At 39.5% G+C, this 15,777-nt stretch overlaps 1 protein-coding gene across 1 annotated transcript in view; it reads left to right on the forward strand.

Annotated features, from left to right (window-relative positions):
* The first annotated feature begins 1,226 nt into the window (after positions 1 to 1,226).
* The window catches only part of LOC140231397 (phospholipid-transporting ATPase ABCA3-like), a 34,226-nt gene continuing 19,675 nt past the window's right edge, over positions 1,227 to 15,777 (forward strand). The window contains exons 1-9 of the mRNA XM_072311523.1: positions 1,227 to 1,860; positions 2,554 to 2,695; positions 3,053 to 3,213; positions 4,616 to 4,863; positions 6,849 to 7,086; positions 11,359 to 11,532; positions 12,724 to 12,905; positions 13,604 to 13,753; positions 14,955 to 15,227. Coding sequence (XP_072167624.1) covers positions 1,527 to 1,860; positions 2,554 to 2,695; positions 3,053 to 3,213; positions 4,616 to 4,863; positions 6,849 to 7,086; positions 11,359 to 11,532; positions 12,724 to 12,905; positions 13,604 to 13,753; positions 14,955 to 15,227 — 1,902 coding nt within the window. The 5' untranslated portion in view covers positions 1,227 to 1,526. The remainder of the gene's footprint in view (positions 1,861 to 2,553; positions 2,696 to 3,052; positions 3,214 to 4,615; positions 4,864 to 6,848; positions 7,087 to 11,358; positions 11,533 to 12,723; positions 12,906 to 13,603; positions 13,754 to 14,954; positions 15,228 to 15,777) is intronic.

The raw sequence follows: 15,777 nt of genomic DNA on the forward strand, positions 1-15,777 counted from the left end.
GTGCCATCTAATCTTTCTCCAGTTTACAAAATATGCAGTGCAATTCAGAGGTGCCAAATTAATGATGACATTGTGATGATTGCTGTGCAGCTCAGCATTTTTAGAATTCACGATTGATTTGTGTGTTTGTGTGTGTGTGTGTGTGTGTGTGTGTGTTTAACACGAGGGATAATGTTTGAGAGACAACATTTTGATGAGCGTGGCTTTGTGTTTAACTGGTCAGTGTAGTGCATCAAGGCAATGAGGCATTAATTGCATTGTGTAAGAAACTTTAACTTTGCTGTCAGAGCGGAGGCATCCTAATGACACTATGGGTTAATGATTGGTATGTCTTACTCGCAGAGGTCAAAGTCCTTTTGAATGAATTAGAATTTGTGGCAAGCCCATGATTGTGAGTTTCTGTCCTGGACATGTATGCAGAGTCTCTCGCACATCTCACGTGGAGTGGCAAGTGTGTTAGCTGAGGATCAGTTTGATAAGAGTCCATTTTTATGACTGGGGTGTCACAAGAGATTACACAATTCTTGAGAACTTCAACACTGCACAGAAGCTTCTAGGAGTCTGTGCTGGTGAGGTACTGTATGTAGGACGTGTGTTCGAGAATTTATCTTTCCTTAGTGGAATAGGACACTTTTCTCTCTTAAACACCAGTGATTTCTGTGTGTGAACAAACAGTGAAAGGGGCATATAAATAGCTGATCAAATTTGATGAAGTGTGTTCACTCCACGGAGGAATTTTATCAACTCTTGATTAAGTAAAAACTGTAGTGCAGATGAATGTAAGTATAACAGATTGTTTCAAAGCCCGCTTTCTGTGTACATGTAGTCAAAGCCATGTTTTGTTTCATTGGGCGAATTTTTCTTTTTTCTTTATTAAGTTCATCATGAGAAATGTAAGTGGTATCAATCTGGAAACAGGCATACAGGTGCATCTCCCCAAAACAACAAAAACAACTACTGTAAAAGTGGAAATTTTCACAGTGTTGAAATTTTTGCGCATTTCGCGCAACCAGAAACTACCGCGAAAATAAAGCATGCGAATATTTTTGCTAGCCATATGTTCCTTTGCGTGATGTCTTGATTCCGCGGAATCAAAAACACGCAAAACTCTTCTTACCCGGCTAAGCGCGAAAAATTAGTCGCGCCAAAATATCCACTTTTACAGTAAAATCCTTAGAATATAAGTATGGCATATATCAAGAGATCTCTCAATGTAATTATTTTCTTCTTTTTTTATTAAAAAAAAATGCACCTTTGACGTTCAAAACTTCATTAGTTGCTCTGTATTAATCAGTGTTTGCTGGCATACGATGTTTATCTTCCTGCTCTTTTCTTTTGTTCTCTCTCTCTCTCTTTAAATCAGTGTATTGTGATGGGATGGAAGTACAGTGCATGCATTAATCACCTTGGAATGTGAACCAAGGGAATAATTGGAGATCAGAGCTGAAATCATCACCTTGGGGAACGGTATAGAGAGGGAGAATTCACACTAGGCGGACAGGGGATCATTTGTATTCATTTACGAGATGGCGCGGATTCTGAGCCAGCTGCGACTGCTCCTCTGGAAGAACTTCCTCCTCCAGCTCCGGCAGGTCCTCTCGACCGTCGTGGAGATCCTCCTCCCCGTCCTCTTCGCCTGCATCCTGATCGTGATCCGCAACGAGGTGGAGTACACCAACTACCCCAACTCCACCATCTACCGCACGTTCAACATCAACAATTTGCCATGGAACCTCTCGCTCACTCCCATACCCATCACCGTCTGGGAGATGGCGTACGCGCCGAACACGACGGCGACCAATGAGATAATGTCGAATGTTGTTTACAATTTGAGGAAACCCTTGATCAGTCTTACAAACGGTAGGTGCCGAGAATGTTCGATGCTCAGCCCATTACATGTACATGTATGTAGGGAAAAGGGGAGGGGAAATTCCTCTTCCTTTTTGAATGAATACTTGAATAAAAGTGCCAATGTGAAAGTGAAAACTTTGAACTGTGAGCACTGTGAATGCTGTGTCATGCTGTCTACCAAAACAGTGTACTTGTGAGTACAATGTGTTTGTACTTTGTAAATAGGAGTATGCAGTTATTTGGAGATATCTTGTATTGAGTAAAATAATGGAGTATGTGTACATGTGAATTGAAGATAGCTATTAAAGCATTCAGACCAAGTTATTTTTAGGGGATTGCAAGAATGAAATTAAAAAAGCATAGCATAGAGATGCCAAATGTTACTCTTTTGCTGTTATTATTTTTTTTACTGGTTTTTGGCCAAAAATATTGCAGGCTTCATGGAATTTAGATGTTGTTTTTCGTGGAAAATTTCTCCCAAATTGTGCAAGTTCACATGTCTATTGCAGGAAAGGTGTCAATACTGTTTTTCCATGAAAAATATGCCTTTTCAGCTTTCATATACTGCAGTGCTGTTTACAAGGTTGGCATCCCTGATAACAAGTCATGACTAAAGTGCATGGGTGCTAATAGAGGTCAAGTGTCAAGTGTTTTGCGAAAAACAGGGTCAAAATTTCTCATCTCGTTAAATTTGCCAAACAGGTCCGGGCTTCCCTACAGAGGAACTCATGCTGGAACACTTTGCCAGTATCAACAACACAAGGACATCTCCGCTCCTAGGAGGGATCACATTCCACAACGACTTTCCCGAAGATGGACAATTACCTGTGAATCTGAATTATAGGTGAGTGTAAATGTGTGATGTCATCACCTCCGTTCTTAGGATGGTAACCAGCCAAAGCTGGACATCATCGACAGTCTCAAAATGAAATGTACCCAAGTGACATCTTATCTAGTCCGCACGTGAATAAAGATGTACAATTCTTGTCATGAATTGGTCATAGTGGAACAAATTTGCAAAAGACATGAAACCTTTTCTGCATGACAAATATATGGGTTCATGAATGTGCATACTTTGGGTAAGAATATACTCCTTGAATGCGGGAGGCTGATTTCATGTTTGGATACAAGGACAGCCATTAACGTCAAGCCCTTTAATTTATTCAATATTTTTGTTTGTTTTTCTTTTTAATGAATTTAGTATACGACTTTCAGCAAGTCCAAGAAACTCCCCATACTCCAGTGGAGATAGCAGCAATTCATTTAACGACCAGCAGAGCGAGTGGAAAACAGATGAACTCTTCCCATTCATAATGACCCTCGGGCCACGGGCCAAACACCAGACTTGGGGAGGGGATCCAGGTGAGTGTATGCCACCAAAATGTTTTTGTTTTTTTTGTGTGTTTGTTTATTTTGTATCGACATGATTGATTGCTTGTATGTGGGTTTCTGTGCATGTTGCAGCTGCCTTTGAATGGCAGCTATAAACTAAAAGCTATGTTTCATGTTTGCAGTAAGGGAAGTACCAAGAAAAGAAACAAAAGTGATTGATAGCTAATCCTGAAACAATAAAACTTATGAAACATTATCATCTTTTGTTTACCTCTGCTGAGAATGCTCAGCAAGAAGCTAAGGAGAAAAGAGAGACATGTCTGCTGGCTCTGCTGGTTTTTTATATTCGTTTGTATGTTTGTGCGGCTGTATGTGTAGCTGTTGAAAATGTGTTGAAAAGACATGCAAGACCCAGTGGTGTTGTCCTAACCTTAAAGGGAAGATAAACCCCAAGAGCAATGTGGATTGAGTGAAAGCAGCAACATTAGTAGAACACATCAGTGAAAGTTTGAGGAAAATCGGACAATCGATGCAAAAGTTATGAATTTTTAAAGTTTTGGTGTTGGAACCGCTGGATGAGGAGACTACTAGAGGATATGACGTATGAGTGGACAACAATACAAAGAAAATATGAAGGAAATTCAACAAAAATTCACTTTTCTAGAATCATGAAAGAGCAATGGACCAACCTCTTTCAGAAAGCAGGGGGAATAATTGCTACCCTTAACATATGTCAATATCAAGTTGATGGAATTTGTAATTTTCATGAAAAATTGATTTTTGTAGAATTTTCTTTATATTTTCTTAGTATTGTTGTCCACTCATACGTCATAACCTCTAGTAGTCTCCTCATCCAGCGGTTCCAACACCAAAACTTTAAAAATTCATAACTTTTGCATCGATTGTTCGATTTTCTTCAAACTTTTACTGATATGTTCTACTAATGTTGCTGCTTTCACTCAATCCACATTGCTCTTGGGGTTTATCTTCCCTTTAAGTCACAATGTACCTTGATGTAAGTGTTCTTGAATTATGCTGCATAACTCATTATCATCTGCGTTTGTCTTGATTGTTATCAAAATGATAGGCCGTGTCCACACAAACCTATCAGCATGCATGCAGAGAAAGAAAATATCCCAACTTAAACACCATGTTACACCTTTGGGGGGGGGGGGGGGATTAACTTGTTCTTGTTTTCTCCAAGACGTGGTGTATGCTCTCTGTGAAGACTCAGCTTGGCTGATGTGGAAACAGAAAAGTTAGTTACAATATGGTGGCTTCAAATCTTTGGGATGCTTGTTTGAGAAACAGGACAAACTACACAGGGTGTAAGGACCATCAGTGCCATGGATGCCTACAGTAAAATTGCTGATAAGAGTACACCCTTTTTCAGGAGTGTGTAATTGGCATTGAACTGTTCTTTTGTGTACAGGCTACATGAGGGAGGGTTTCTTGTCGCTGCAGCATGCCATTGACAAAGCTTTCATGCAGTACGTTGATCCCAACCTGACGGACCAGTTCAACGTCAAGATGCAGCGCTACCCGTATCCACCCTACCTCGACGACATCTTCATCCTGGCCATACAGGCCCAGCTTCCATACCTCCTCTTCATCAGCTTGGTGTACCCCATGATCAACATCGCCAGGACAATCTGCCATGAGAAAGAGAAAAGGTTAAAGGTCAGTAGGGGTATTCGTTATAAACATAATTTTTATGATCATTTTGAAATGATTCCAAGAGAAGATGCAGTGTTTTTTGTAGTTTTTTTGTCCCCGCCGAACGAGTTCGAGCAGGGGACTATGAAACGGGCTCCGTACGTGTGTGTGTCCGTGTGTCCGTCCGTCCGTCCGTCCGTCCGTGTGTCCGTCCGTCCGTCCGTGTGTCCGTGTGTGCGTCCGTGTGTGATCAAAATCTTCAATTTGCTACTTCTCTGTCATTTTTGAGCCAATTTTGATTCTGTTTGCTTTATATGATAGCACTACATGGGAGCTTTGAAACTTCTACACAGAATTTCAGTCGTGACCTTTGACCTTGACCTTTGACCTATATTGTACATTTTGCTACAAAATGCTACTCCTTCGCCATTTCTAACCCGATTTCGATTCCGTTTGCTTTATGTGATGGCACTAGGTGAGGGCTTCAAAACTTCTACACAGAATTTTGACCTTTGACTTCTTTGACCTTTGACCTTGATTTTTTGACCTATATTGTACATTTTGCTACAAAATGCTACTCCTTCGCCATTTCTAACCCGATTTCGATTCCGTTTGCTTTATGTGATGGCACTAGGTGAGGGCTTCAAAACTTCTACACAGAATTTTGACCTTTGACTTCTTTGACCTTTGACCTTGATTTTTGACCTATATTGTACATTTTGCTACGAAATGCTACTCCTTCGCCATTTTTAACCCGATTTCAATTCCGTTTGCTTTATATGATGGCACTAGTTGAAGGCTTCAAAACTTCTACACAGAATTTTGACCTTTGACTTCTTTGACCTTTGACCTTGATTTTTGACCTATATTGTGCATTTTGCTACAGAATGCTACTCCTTCGCCATTTCTAACCCGATTTCGATTCCGTTTGCTTTATGTGATAGCACTAGGTGAGGGCTTCAAAACTTCTACACAGAATTTTGACCTTTGTCTTCTTTGACCTTTGACCTTAATTTTTGACCTATATTGTACATTGGCTACAAAATGCTACTCCTTCGCCATTTCTAACCCAATTTCGATTCCATTTGCTTTATGTGATGGCACTAGGTGAGGGCTTCAAAACTTCTGCACAGAATTTTGACCTTTGACTTCTTTGACCTTTGACCTTGATTTTTTACCTATATTGCACATTTTGTGACAAAATGCTACTTCCGGCGGGGACATATGTTACGCACCGCGTAATTTCTACTTTTCCTTGTTTTTCAAAGAAAACTGCATGAGCGGTTTATATCTGCTGCAAGTCAAATACATTGTATATGGATGCAGTGTACCTTTACTTTCGTTGACGATCTTGAATGCTCATTCAGATCATCAGATGTATACAGAACTGTACCCTTTACCACAAGTTCAAGTGTATTGCAGGGAAATTTTAAACCCATCTATTGCTAGAACAGAACTGATGATTATGTAAAGTTGATTATTCGTATTCTAGTTAATTTATATGTTTGTTTGTTTGTTTGTTTGTTTGTTTGTTTGTTTTTGAAAATTGTAAAGCGCATTGAAACATGTTTGCATTACGCGCTATATAAATATTTCATATTATTATTATTGCTATTATTGGTGTTCTCATCAGGTACATGTGTACTTGCTGTTGCTAGCCCATGCTCTCATCATGGTATGGCTCACTATACAGGCACCTTGTAGGTCTAGGTACAGTTTAAGCTTATGTAATGTAAATGGTAAGACAAATTAATTGATGAGACACATCAATCACACTGATTATTGCTTTTCACCAGACCTCTTTTCCTGCTGGAACATGTCTTTGTCGCTGCCAAAGAGTTTTAAATTTGCAACATTCTTTGTCACTGCCAAAGACTATGAAATTCACAACATTCTTTGCTGAGCATCATATACATCTGCTGTAAGTACAAATGGAAATCTTCTCAGAAGCAGTTCCAAGTCAACAGAGTTTGCTTCATTTTATTGTTCTCGTTTTACTTTCATGTCAGGAATCCATGCGAATGATGGGATTAAGTAACTGGCTGCACTGGACGGCGTGGTTTATCAAGTTCTTCACCTTCCTCTTCATCTCCACTATACTCATGACGATTCTCTACACCGTGCCAGTGGGCACACAGGGGGCGATATTCAAGCACAGCGCCCCTTCCGTCATATTCGTGTTTCTGCTCCTGTATGCGGTTTCGACCATTGCGCTGTCCTTTGCCGTCAGTGTGTTCTTCTCAAAAGGTGAGTTGCGTTTAATACGAAAATAAGGTAACATCCCAAATACATCTTCAGTATGTACTGCGCTTTGTTTATTGAAGAATTTAGATGTTAGTGTTAGTTGTTTGACAATGCTTTTACCAACTATCGTTAATCTCCTCTGGATGATAATGTGGCTGGTTAAAGTTGCTTCCAACACTGGCCACCATGGGAGAACCATGTTTTTTGTAGTCGGTGTCAGTGCATCAAATTTTTGCTTAACACCTAGTTTATACTGTTCAAATAATAATTACACTTGTCTAGAGTTGTGAGTAATACTAGCAAATACCAATTATTTCTCATCAATTTTTGTCAGATTTTTAGACAGTTTGCAGTTACTCATGATTCATTCGCATATTTCTTATTCTTAGAGCATGCCATTATTACTTCTTAGCATGGTCCATAAACCGTCCTAATTTTCTTGTCTTTTTTTAATCCGTTGAGGACGGACTGATTTTGCTACAACACACGTTTCCCATAGACACCTGCCCGAGTATACTCGGGACTCGTCCTCAACAGGTTAAAGGGGATGGCTAGTAACCGATCAGTGGGAATCAGTGGGAATGCAGGGGGATGATTGTTCCAATCCTTGTGGGATTCATTTAAAAGTACATTATATATCTATTGTTGTGTGAAAATTATTTGCTTCAAAACGGTCTCATATTCAAGTAATGTGCAGATTAATGCTCCGTCACTGACCAGGCATGCTAACCTGGAAACATTAAACTACACATTACTTGAATATGAGACCATTCTGAAGCAAATAATTTTCACATGACAATAATGTACTCTTAATTGAATCCCACAAGGATTGGAACAATCATTCTCCAGCATTCCCACTGATTCCCCCTGATCAGTTACTAGCCATCCCCTGTAAGGATCACGTAGGAATATGGCTTTTCTCGCCGCACTGATATGCTAAAACCTTTCATGGACTATGTACTCTGATGGATGTGTGTGATGAATACCTGTAATGATGGATGGTAGGAGTTGCATACCTGTATGATGTTATCACTGAAGTGCATTAACAGTGTTTAGTATTACACTTTCAGTGTGTACTTTGTTCGCACCACCGTTAAGAGGTTTGACAAGAATATTTTGAGAGTTTGTGTGTAAAGCACTTCACTTTTGGAATATAACTCTCCTCAAGTTACATATAGGGAAGGGTTGTTATAGAGAAATTGATACACTGTTATTTGTGAGGTAATTTTTATCTGTGTATCCCTGTGTGAAATACATCAATATGCTTCAACATAAGGTATTGTGTGTAAAGATAGCATCTGCTTCTGTTAAAGTTACCCTGAACTGTGTTATATATATTTCATGTATAGGCATTATGTGGACTGTCTTTCTGTGCTGTTACATCAAAGCAGCTGTAATAATGGCTATTTTTAGAGTTAAAGTTAGCATCGCTTATCACATGATTGTCACATGATTGAGTTGTCCCACCCAAGATCTGGAGCAGCTGGCTTCAGTGGTGGGCAAAGGTCTTGTTTGGGTTTTAGAGTAATGACACTGACTCTGGGGTCAATTTCCTTGTCTGGAAAATTGCTGGTTATCTCATAACTCGCTGCTGGCATAGTTCTGTCTTCACCCTACTTCCAATGTTCAAGGACAAAAGGGATGATAAAAAGCTCATTGTTTAGTGTGTATGTCTAGTGGTTTCTATTGCATGGTACATAGTTTGACAACCTTTGGTTTCGGTTTGATGAAATGATGAAATGACATTACTACATTTTGTGAGAAGTTATGATGAACATATGTCATGAGATGCGAATGCCATGGACACAAGGGTTACTGGATTGTTGAGAGAGGTGGTCTATAGTATCACCCAGTGTTATAATCTGCAGACTTGTACATTCTCCTGATTCTTCTTACAGTTACACGATGACCACATTGATTATTTCTCTATCTCTCAACTGATCCTTTCATGTGTAGTGTCAAATGGTGCATTTTTGTCAGAAATATATGATCAACCTGCCATTCATGTCACATTTCAAAGCCTGTAAATTCTTATCTTATCTAAATATCTGGGCTATATTGCCTGTTTGCCTTGATGACATGAAGCCATTGAAACTGTTGTATGCCAAGTCAATAGAGGTGTTGCCCCATGGTTATGTACTCTACAGAGAAAGAGACTAAACTTTAGTGGCAGGGGTTCGTACGTGAGGAGTGGAGGTAATTAGGTTCACAAGCATGACATGTAAACACAAACTTTATTGTCATCATAATTTGTGCTGTGCCGGTTACCTAGTAGACCTACTAATGTCGTGTCAAGAAACTTTTTATAACGGATGTCATCAGGGGCTTAATGTTGTTCATTCTAACAGTAAAATACCGGTATCAAATACCCCCCCCCCCCCTTTGCAGGGTATGGTTTTTTTGTTTGTTGTTTGTTGTTGTTTTTTTCTCCAATCTCTGACTTCAAGGTAATCAGCATTAACCACACTGGTGCCAACTGTCTCCATTCAAGGAGAGTGTATTGCCTTGAGACAGACAGCTTGTAAAGTAATATAATGTAACTGACGTTATAATTACCACTAGTCGACAGATCTTATGGCTCAGTTTTACATAGAGTAATATATTGTGGTAGCTACATACATGTTATTCATTTCATACCAGTGCTCTGCTCCCCCTGTTATGAGATGAAAAAAAAGAAGCAGGATTACATGTTTTCTTTTTAATAATTTGCACCTAAGTATATCCCCATCATTTAAGTACATCTAGGCTGTGTTGTTGCTAGAATCTCATTCTTGATGGTATCAGGTATACATGTATTATGATGTCACATTGATGGAAATATTTAGTGGTTTTCTTTTCTATCGTCTTAAGCCAATAGGCCTTGTTTACATGGCTTCCTTTTTCAAAGGTTAAAACGTGACATCCTGTCCAGAAGTGGAACCAAGGTTTAATTCTGGTGATCAATAGAGAAAATGAAACTAACAGGGGGAAAAAAAAGCAAATGATAGAATACAAGAATGACTATGTTATGATGCGTACATACATTGTACACTGTAATATGTAGGCCTGCCTGTAATAACTTGTAGGACCTATGCCATCTTCCAGCAGTAGTCCGTAATGTATGCTTGGGGTTTAAAATTATTTTTATGGCAAGTAGTATCGTACATCTGCATGTAGTATCATCAGGGCCCCATTTCATAAAAGATGTTATGATAGCAACTCTTGCTCGTGTGGCAACTTCCAACAGCAATAGCCAATCAGGAAGCTGGATTCTTGTCGTTACCATGACAATTGCCATTCCAGCAAGAGTTGCTATCATATCAACTCTTTATGAAATGGGGCCCTGGAGAGCTTTGTGTGTTAATACACTGACATCTACAGTATACATTGTACATTGAATATTACTGGTAGGAAGTACATGTACGTGTACAATGTAAACCATGTCAGTGGATAGTGATAAGAGCACTGCATGATGAATAGACTGAAAGCAGTCCTTTGTCTATCTAGTCCATCTAGAAATATCTGTACTATCTGTAGTTTCACTCTCGAGAGCAGGCATAAAGATTCATGCCATGCTTATGGATGTGATTTGATGTATGTGGCAAATTAGCTCAATGAGCATCCACAACAATGAATGCATTTGAAATGTGAAAGTGTCGTATCACCAACATGAACTACAGTGTGTGTATGTGAATTAATGTTGTTTGTTTCTTTCAGTAATATCCTTTAATATAGGTACTGTGTGACTTTCTCCAATTATCTAGATCTATGAAATACAAGCATATATTTAAAGATTTGTGTACTGAGGTAGTTGTTTCAAAATGGGGATCGTATAAATTCCACTAAACTTAGAGCTTAATGTGGAAAAGTTATCACCAAATATTGCATGGAATGAAGTGTTCACAGGTGAGAGGTTTATAAAGTACAAGATGTGGACATACATAAATAACATGAGCTCAGAGTATGTAAAAGTTGTATTACATTATAATGGAATAATGTAGAAAGAAACAGGAGAAAGAGAAATGTAAGTAGGAGCTTTCACTGGTTTCTAAAGAATTCTAACACTAAACATATTATGAGAAGAACATGAAGTTGTGGGAATGGTGTATGATTTGGTGATTTTATTGTAAATGCACTTTTTACTTGAGTTTATTCCACCCAAAAAGTTGTCAAGTACAAGTATAATTCATGCATTGGAGTCTGCAAAATGCTTATACCCACATTTTCATGGTGACCAACCAGCCACATATCTTAATGAGATTTGTTTGTTTGTTTGTTTTTCACCCCATAATACAGCCAACACGGCCACAGCAGCAGCTGGCATCATTTGGTTCATCTCCATTGTGCCGTACTCATTCATGTACAACACCTACACCTTCATGTCTGCTGCGGAGAAGGCGGCTGGCTGCCTTCTGTCCAACTCGGCCATGTCCGTGGGCTTGCTTCTGATTGGCGTATTCGAAGGGACCTGTGAGTGTTGGCTACTGAGATGCAAAATCTTGTTTTCCTTGAATTTTAAAACCATTCCATTGTTGCCAAACTGGAAAGTTTGTAGAACATGTGTTACTTTTAATGCAACACAGCGAATAAGTGAGTAAACATGGCGAAAGATGATGCATGTGTTTTTAAGGCAATGCCAAGTTGAGATGAGAATTTTTACATTTTATATGCAAAGCAACCTTTCAGGAGATTGTTTAGTTGAGGGCTTCCAGCAGCCATGAAAGTAGGCTGCTGGTAAGAGGCCTCATTTATATAATAAAGTAAAAAAGAAATTCAAACCATTATATCCACATTTAACTGCAAGACAGCAGCAAATTGAAACATACAACTTCAATTCTTATTGCAAGAAAAGCAGCGAGAAATGCTACAATAATTTTGCGGAGATTGCAGCTAAAAGAAGGGTCTCCTTTATTTGTCATTTGCTCTTAGACTTTTCCTTCATGTTAATCTACTCATTGGACACTATGCAATAATGACCTTAGAGCCCCAACGATGTCACTGATAATCCTGAGTTCTCAGGTATTTGTCCGTGTGTGAATGGTACTGATATCTAATGGAACGTACAATGTAATCTATATATTGTACCATACTTTTTAGTAAGCAGCTTTAGGTTCAGGATGACCCGAATTTGCTAATTTGTTAATTCATTCTCCAGCTAGTGGATATTGTGCAGATATTGAACTCTTGAATAACCTGATGGGGAGGTGTTGGGATATATTAATGCACTTTGAGCAATTCGGAGGTTGCACCAGGTAAAACCTGAAAAAGATATTCCCATATGATAACATGTTATGTAGTGAGACACACATTTTGTCGTCTGTCTGCAGTACAACAGCAAATATGATATGAAGTTTTCACTTTTCTTTCCAAGCAAAATTGTGGTAGAAATCATGATTAATGAATTTACAGGTCCTAAAATTTTTAGGGAGCTCAAGAAACTTTGCCTGTTGTTACAGTCAATCCTGTCTGTAATAGCCGCCCAAGGGAGATGAAAAGAGTAGCCCTTATGGACAGGTGGCCACTGAGGCATGTTCTGACCATACAATAATTTTGCTCATCTTCACCATATATGTGACATATCCCATGAAGCTCTGTCAATATTTAATGCAAGTATCCCCATCGAGACTAGTTAGCGTCATGTCAATACTTCTCAATCTGCAGCTGAAGGGGTGCAGTGGTCCAACATGGCTCATCCTGCCACGCCAGATGACAACTTCACCTTCCTGGCGGTGTTGATAATGCTGGTGGTGGACACGGTGCTCTACCTCCTCATCGCATGGTACTTTGAAGCAATCTACCCTGGCGAGTACGGCATCCCCAAACCCTTATACTTCCCCTTTACGGTGAGACATAAACCATCAATACTCAGCAACTTGTACTAGCTACCTCATTTTACTCATATCCTGTAACCTCATATCACTGTAACCCATATTCAATATTTTGTCTAAATGGAGGAGACAATGCAGTTATGAGTGAAATACTGATGTCACATGACTTTACTTGGATACAAGAGTAGAGATGGTACATAAGAAAATATTGCCCTTTACTTGGATATAGTGGGATTATTAACTCATCTAATCAATGAATTGATCAGATGCAAGTCAGGAGTCTTTAGTGCATTCTCAAACTAAAAATTGCAGTATCAGAATGTAATGCACTGATTGAACTTGTTGCCAACTCCACTGACGACCAAATTCAAGGTTAAGGTCAAATTCAATTTATTCAAAATGTCACCTTGACAATTTGTTATATTTATATTTATATGCCAACATTTCATTTATTCATTTATCATTTTTTGTGATTGGACACAGCCAAGAGATGATGTGTGAACAGTGACCTTTAAAAACACAGAGATAAAATGATTTATCTCGTGAGTATTTAATGGGTGTTAGCCGAGCCAATGAACAAGAGTACTATTTGTGAAAAAGAAAAGAATGCTGTGTGCAATCATCCTACAACTTTGGCTGCTTCTTATTGGTAGAAAAGTGATAAGCCTTCATCCAAGCATTGTCATGTAAAATGTTGTTTTGATTCATCACAGAGGAGCTACTGGCTTGGTCCTAAGAAAGGCTCCTATGCGGTGGATGTCGAGAATGCGCCCGTCCTGGCGGGCACCTCAAACAGTTCTGACTTCATAGAGAGAGACCCGGTGGGGCTTGAGGCAGGTGTGCAGATCAGAGGCCTGACCAAGGTGAGCTGGTAGAGATTAACCCGTTGAGGACGAGTCTCGAGTATACTCGGGCAGGTGTCTATGGGAAATGCATGTTGTAGCAAAAACAGTCCGTCTTCAATGGGTTAAAGACCAGTGAGAATGATTGGAACCTCTTTGCCTTGACTCTCTACAATCTTAGTCATTATAATAATAAGTATCTCCACTGACTTACAGATGTCTGTCCTTGGGAAGCATTCTTACTCCCCCAGCCCCCCCCCCCCCCCCCAAAAAAAAAAAAGAAAAAAGAAAAGAAAATGTGTGACTGAAAGATGCTTTTATGCACTTTATGATCGGTGTAGGGGACTATTGAATGAAAAATGCTAATAGTCTGGTAAAGAAAAAAACAATGGTGTGTAGAGACACACAGACCTGTGGGTACTCATGTAAAACCTGCATAGGCCACACTGACCAGCATGTTGTCTATTGTAAAGCAAATATACTGTGTATTTTATTCAATGTGAGAAGTCTCTAATTTTTCTCTTGAATATTTATAATACAGCTTCTTTTTCATTCTATGAATGTGGTTATTGATCCCCAATTCATACTCCGAAAAGCATCGTACAAATCTCAATTTGCAAAATATTATACTCATGAAATATTTTTGGCATAAACAGTATCTTTTTGTGTGGATTCAGCAGATGTTGAGTGAATGGAGTGCTAGTTACAACATACTCTTGTTTTTTAACTTTCTGACACTACTACATGAATCTAGATGGCCAGAACTTAAAGTACACCCAAAGCCATTATAATTCTTATAGGAGACTGTTATGTGTTTATTAAGTGGATGTATGCAACCACAGGGTGGTGATTTGGCTCAGTCGGCAACTGGTCTGCCTCCAGATCTAAAGGCCCCTGGTTTAATTCCTAGGTTACACTGAGCAATGTTGGGTGTAACCATACTGTCCCCTCTAGTAAGAGGCAAAACACGCAGTCCCTCGGATAGAACATAAAAAGAAGGTCATGTGTGTGAGAGAGTCACAACTAATGCTTGTAAAAGATCCTGCTTCGTTAATTTATTGCAGAGAGCAGGGTGCATAATCCAGTGAAGTGGTCCTGCCTGACATGCAGCTGAACCCCATGGAAGACTATCTAGTGCAGCTAAATATGAGCTATCTAGCCATCTTCTCCGATGGAAAGTGAAAAAAAACAAATGCATGACCTCTTTCACTCCCACCTGCAGACCTTTGGGACCAAGACAGCAGTGGACAAGCTGACCCTCAGCGTGTACGAGGGTCAGATCACTGCCCTCCTGGGTCACAACGGAGCCGGAAAGTCCACCACTATTTCCATGCTGACCGGGCTGTTCCCTCCGACGTCGGGCACCGCCGTGGTCAACGGTCACGACATCTGTCAGGACATCGACGGGGTGCGGTCAAACTTGGGTCTCTGTCCTCAGCATGATGTCCTCTTTGATGAGATGACGGTGGAGGAACATCTCTACTTTTTTGCCAAGGTGAGGGGTTTTTTTGTTTTCATATTCTGAATGTCCCACTCAACAACACTGGCCCCAAAATTTGACATGCAATATCCTTTTAGGTACTGTTTTCTGCACAAATATGTGCTGTGATCCTCACAATCATGAACAATGCAAAGCTCGCTGAAATTGCCCAGTCTGAAAAATTAGTCATGCGAAAGTGTTTAGTTTTTTTTTTATATTGGCCTTGTACCGCTTTGAATTTGCAAAAACTCCAGACATTTGTGAGGATCATGATTGTATGTGTACTACAATATTAACATGGTTCCCTATAAAAGCAATCATGAAAGGTTGTATTGTGTACACACTAGCGCACCAATAGTATGGAGCTATGCTCTTTGTCAGAATATTATCATCAACACAGTAACTTAAAGTCACTGTGTTGATACCCAACTGAATTCTCGGCTCTTTTCTGAAGTCATGTTTTGATTGTAATCCAAACATATCATACCTTATCATGCAGTAGACACAATTTTGAAGTTTCTTCTGATGAGCTGTATCAGAGGCTGTTGTCTTTCATTGTAAGAAT

The sequence above is a fragment of the Diadema setosum genome, chromosome 8, assembly GCF_964275005.1.
Source record: "Diadema setosum chromosome 8, eeDiaSeto1, whole genome shotgun sequence".
In the NCBI taxonomy this organism is placed as follows: domain Eukaryota; kingdom Metazoa; phylum Echinodermata; class Echinoidea; order Diadematoida; family Diadematidae; genus Diadema; species Diadema setosum.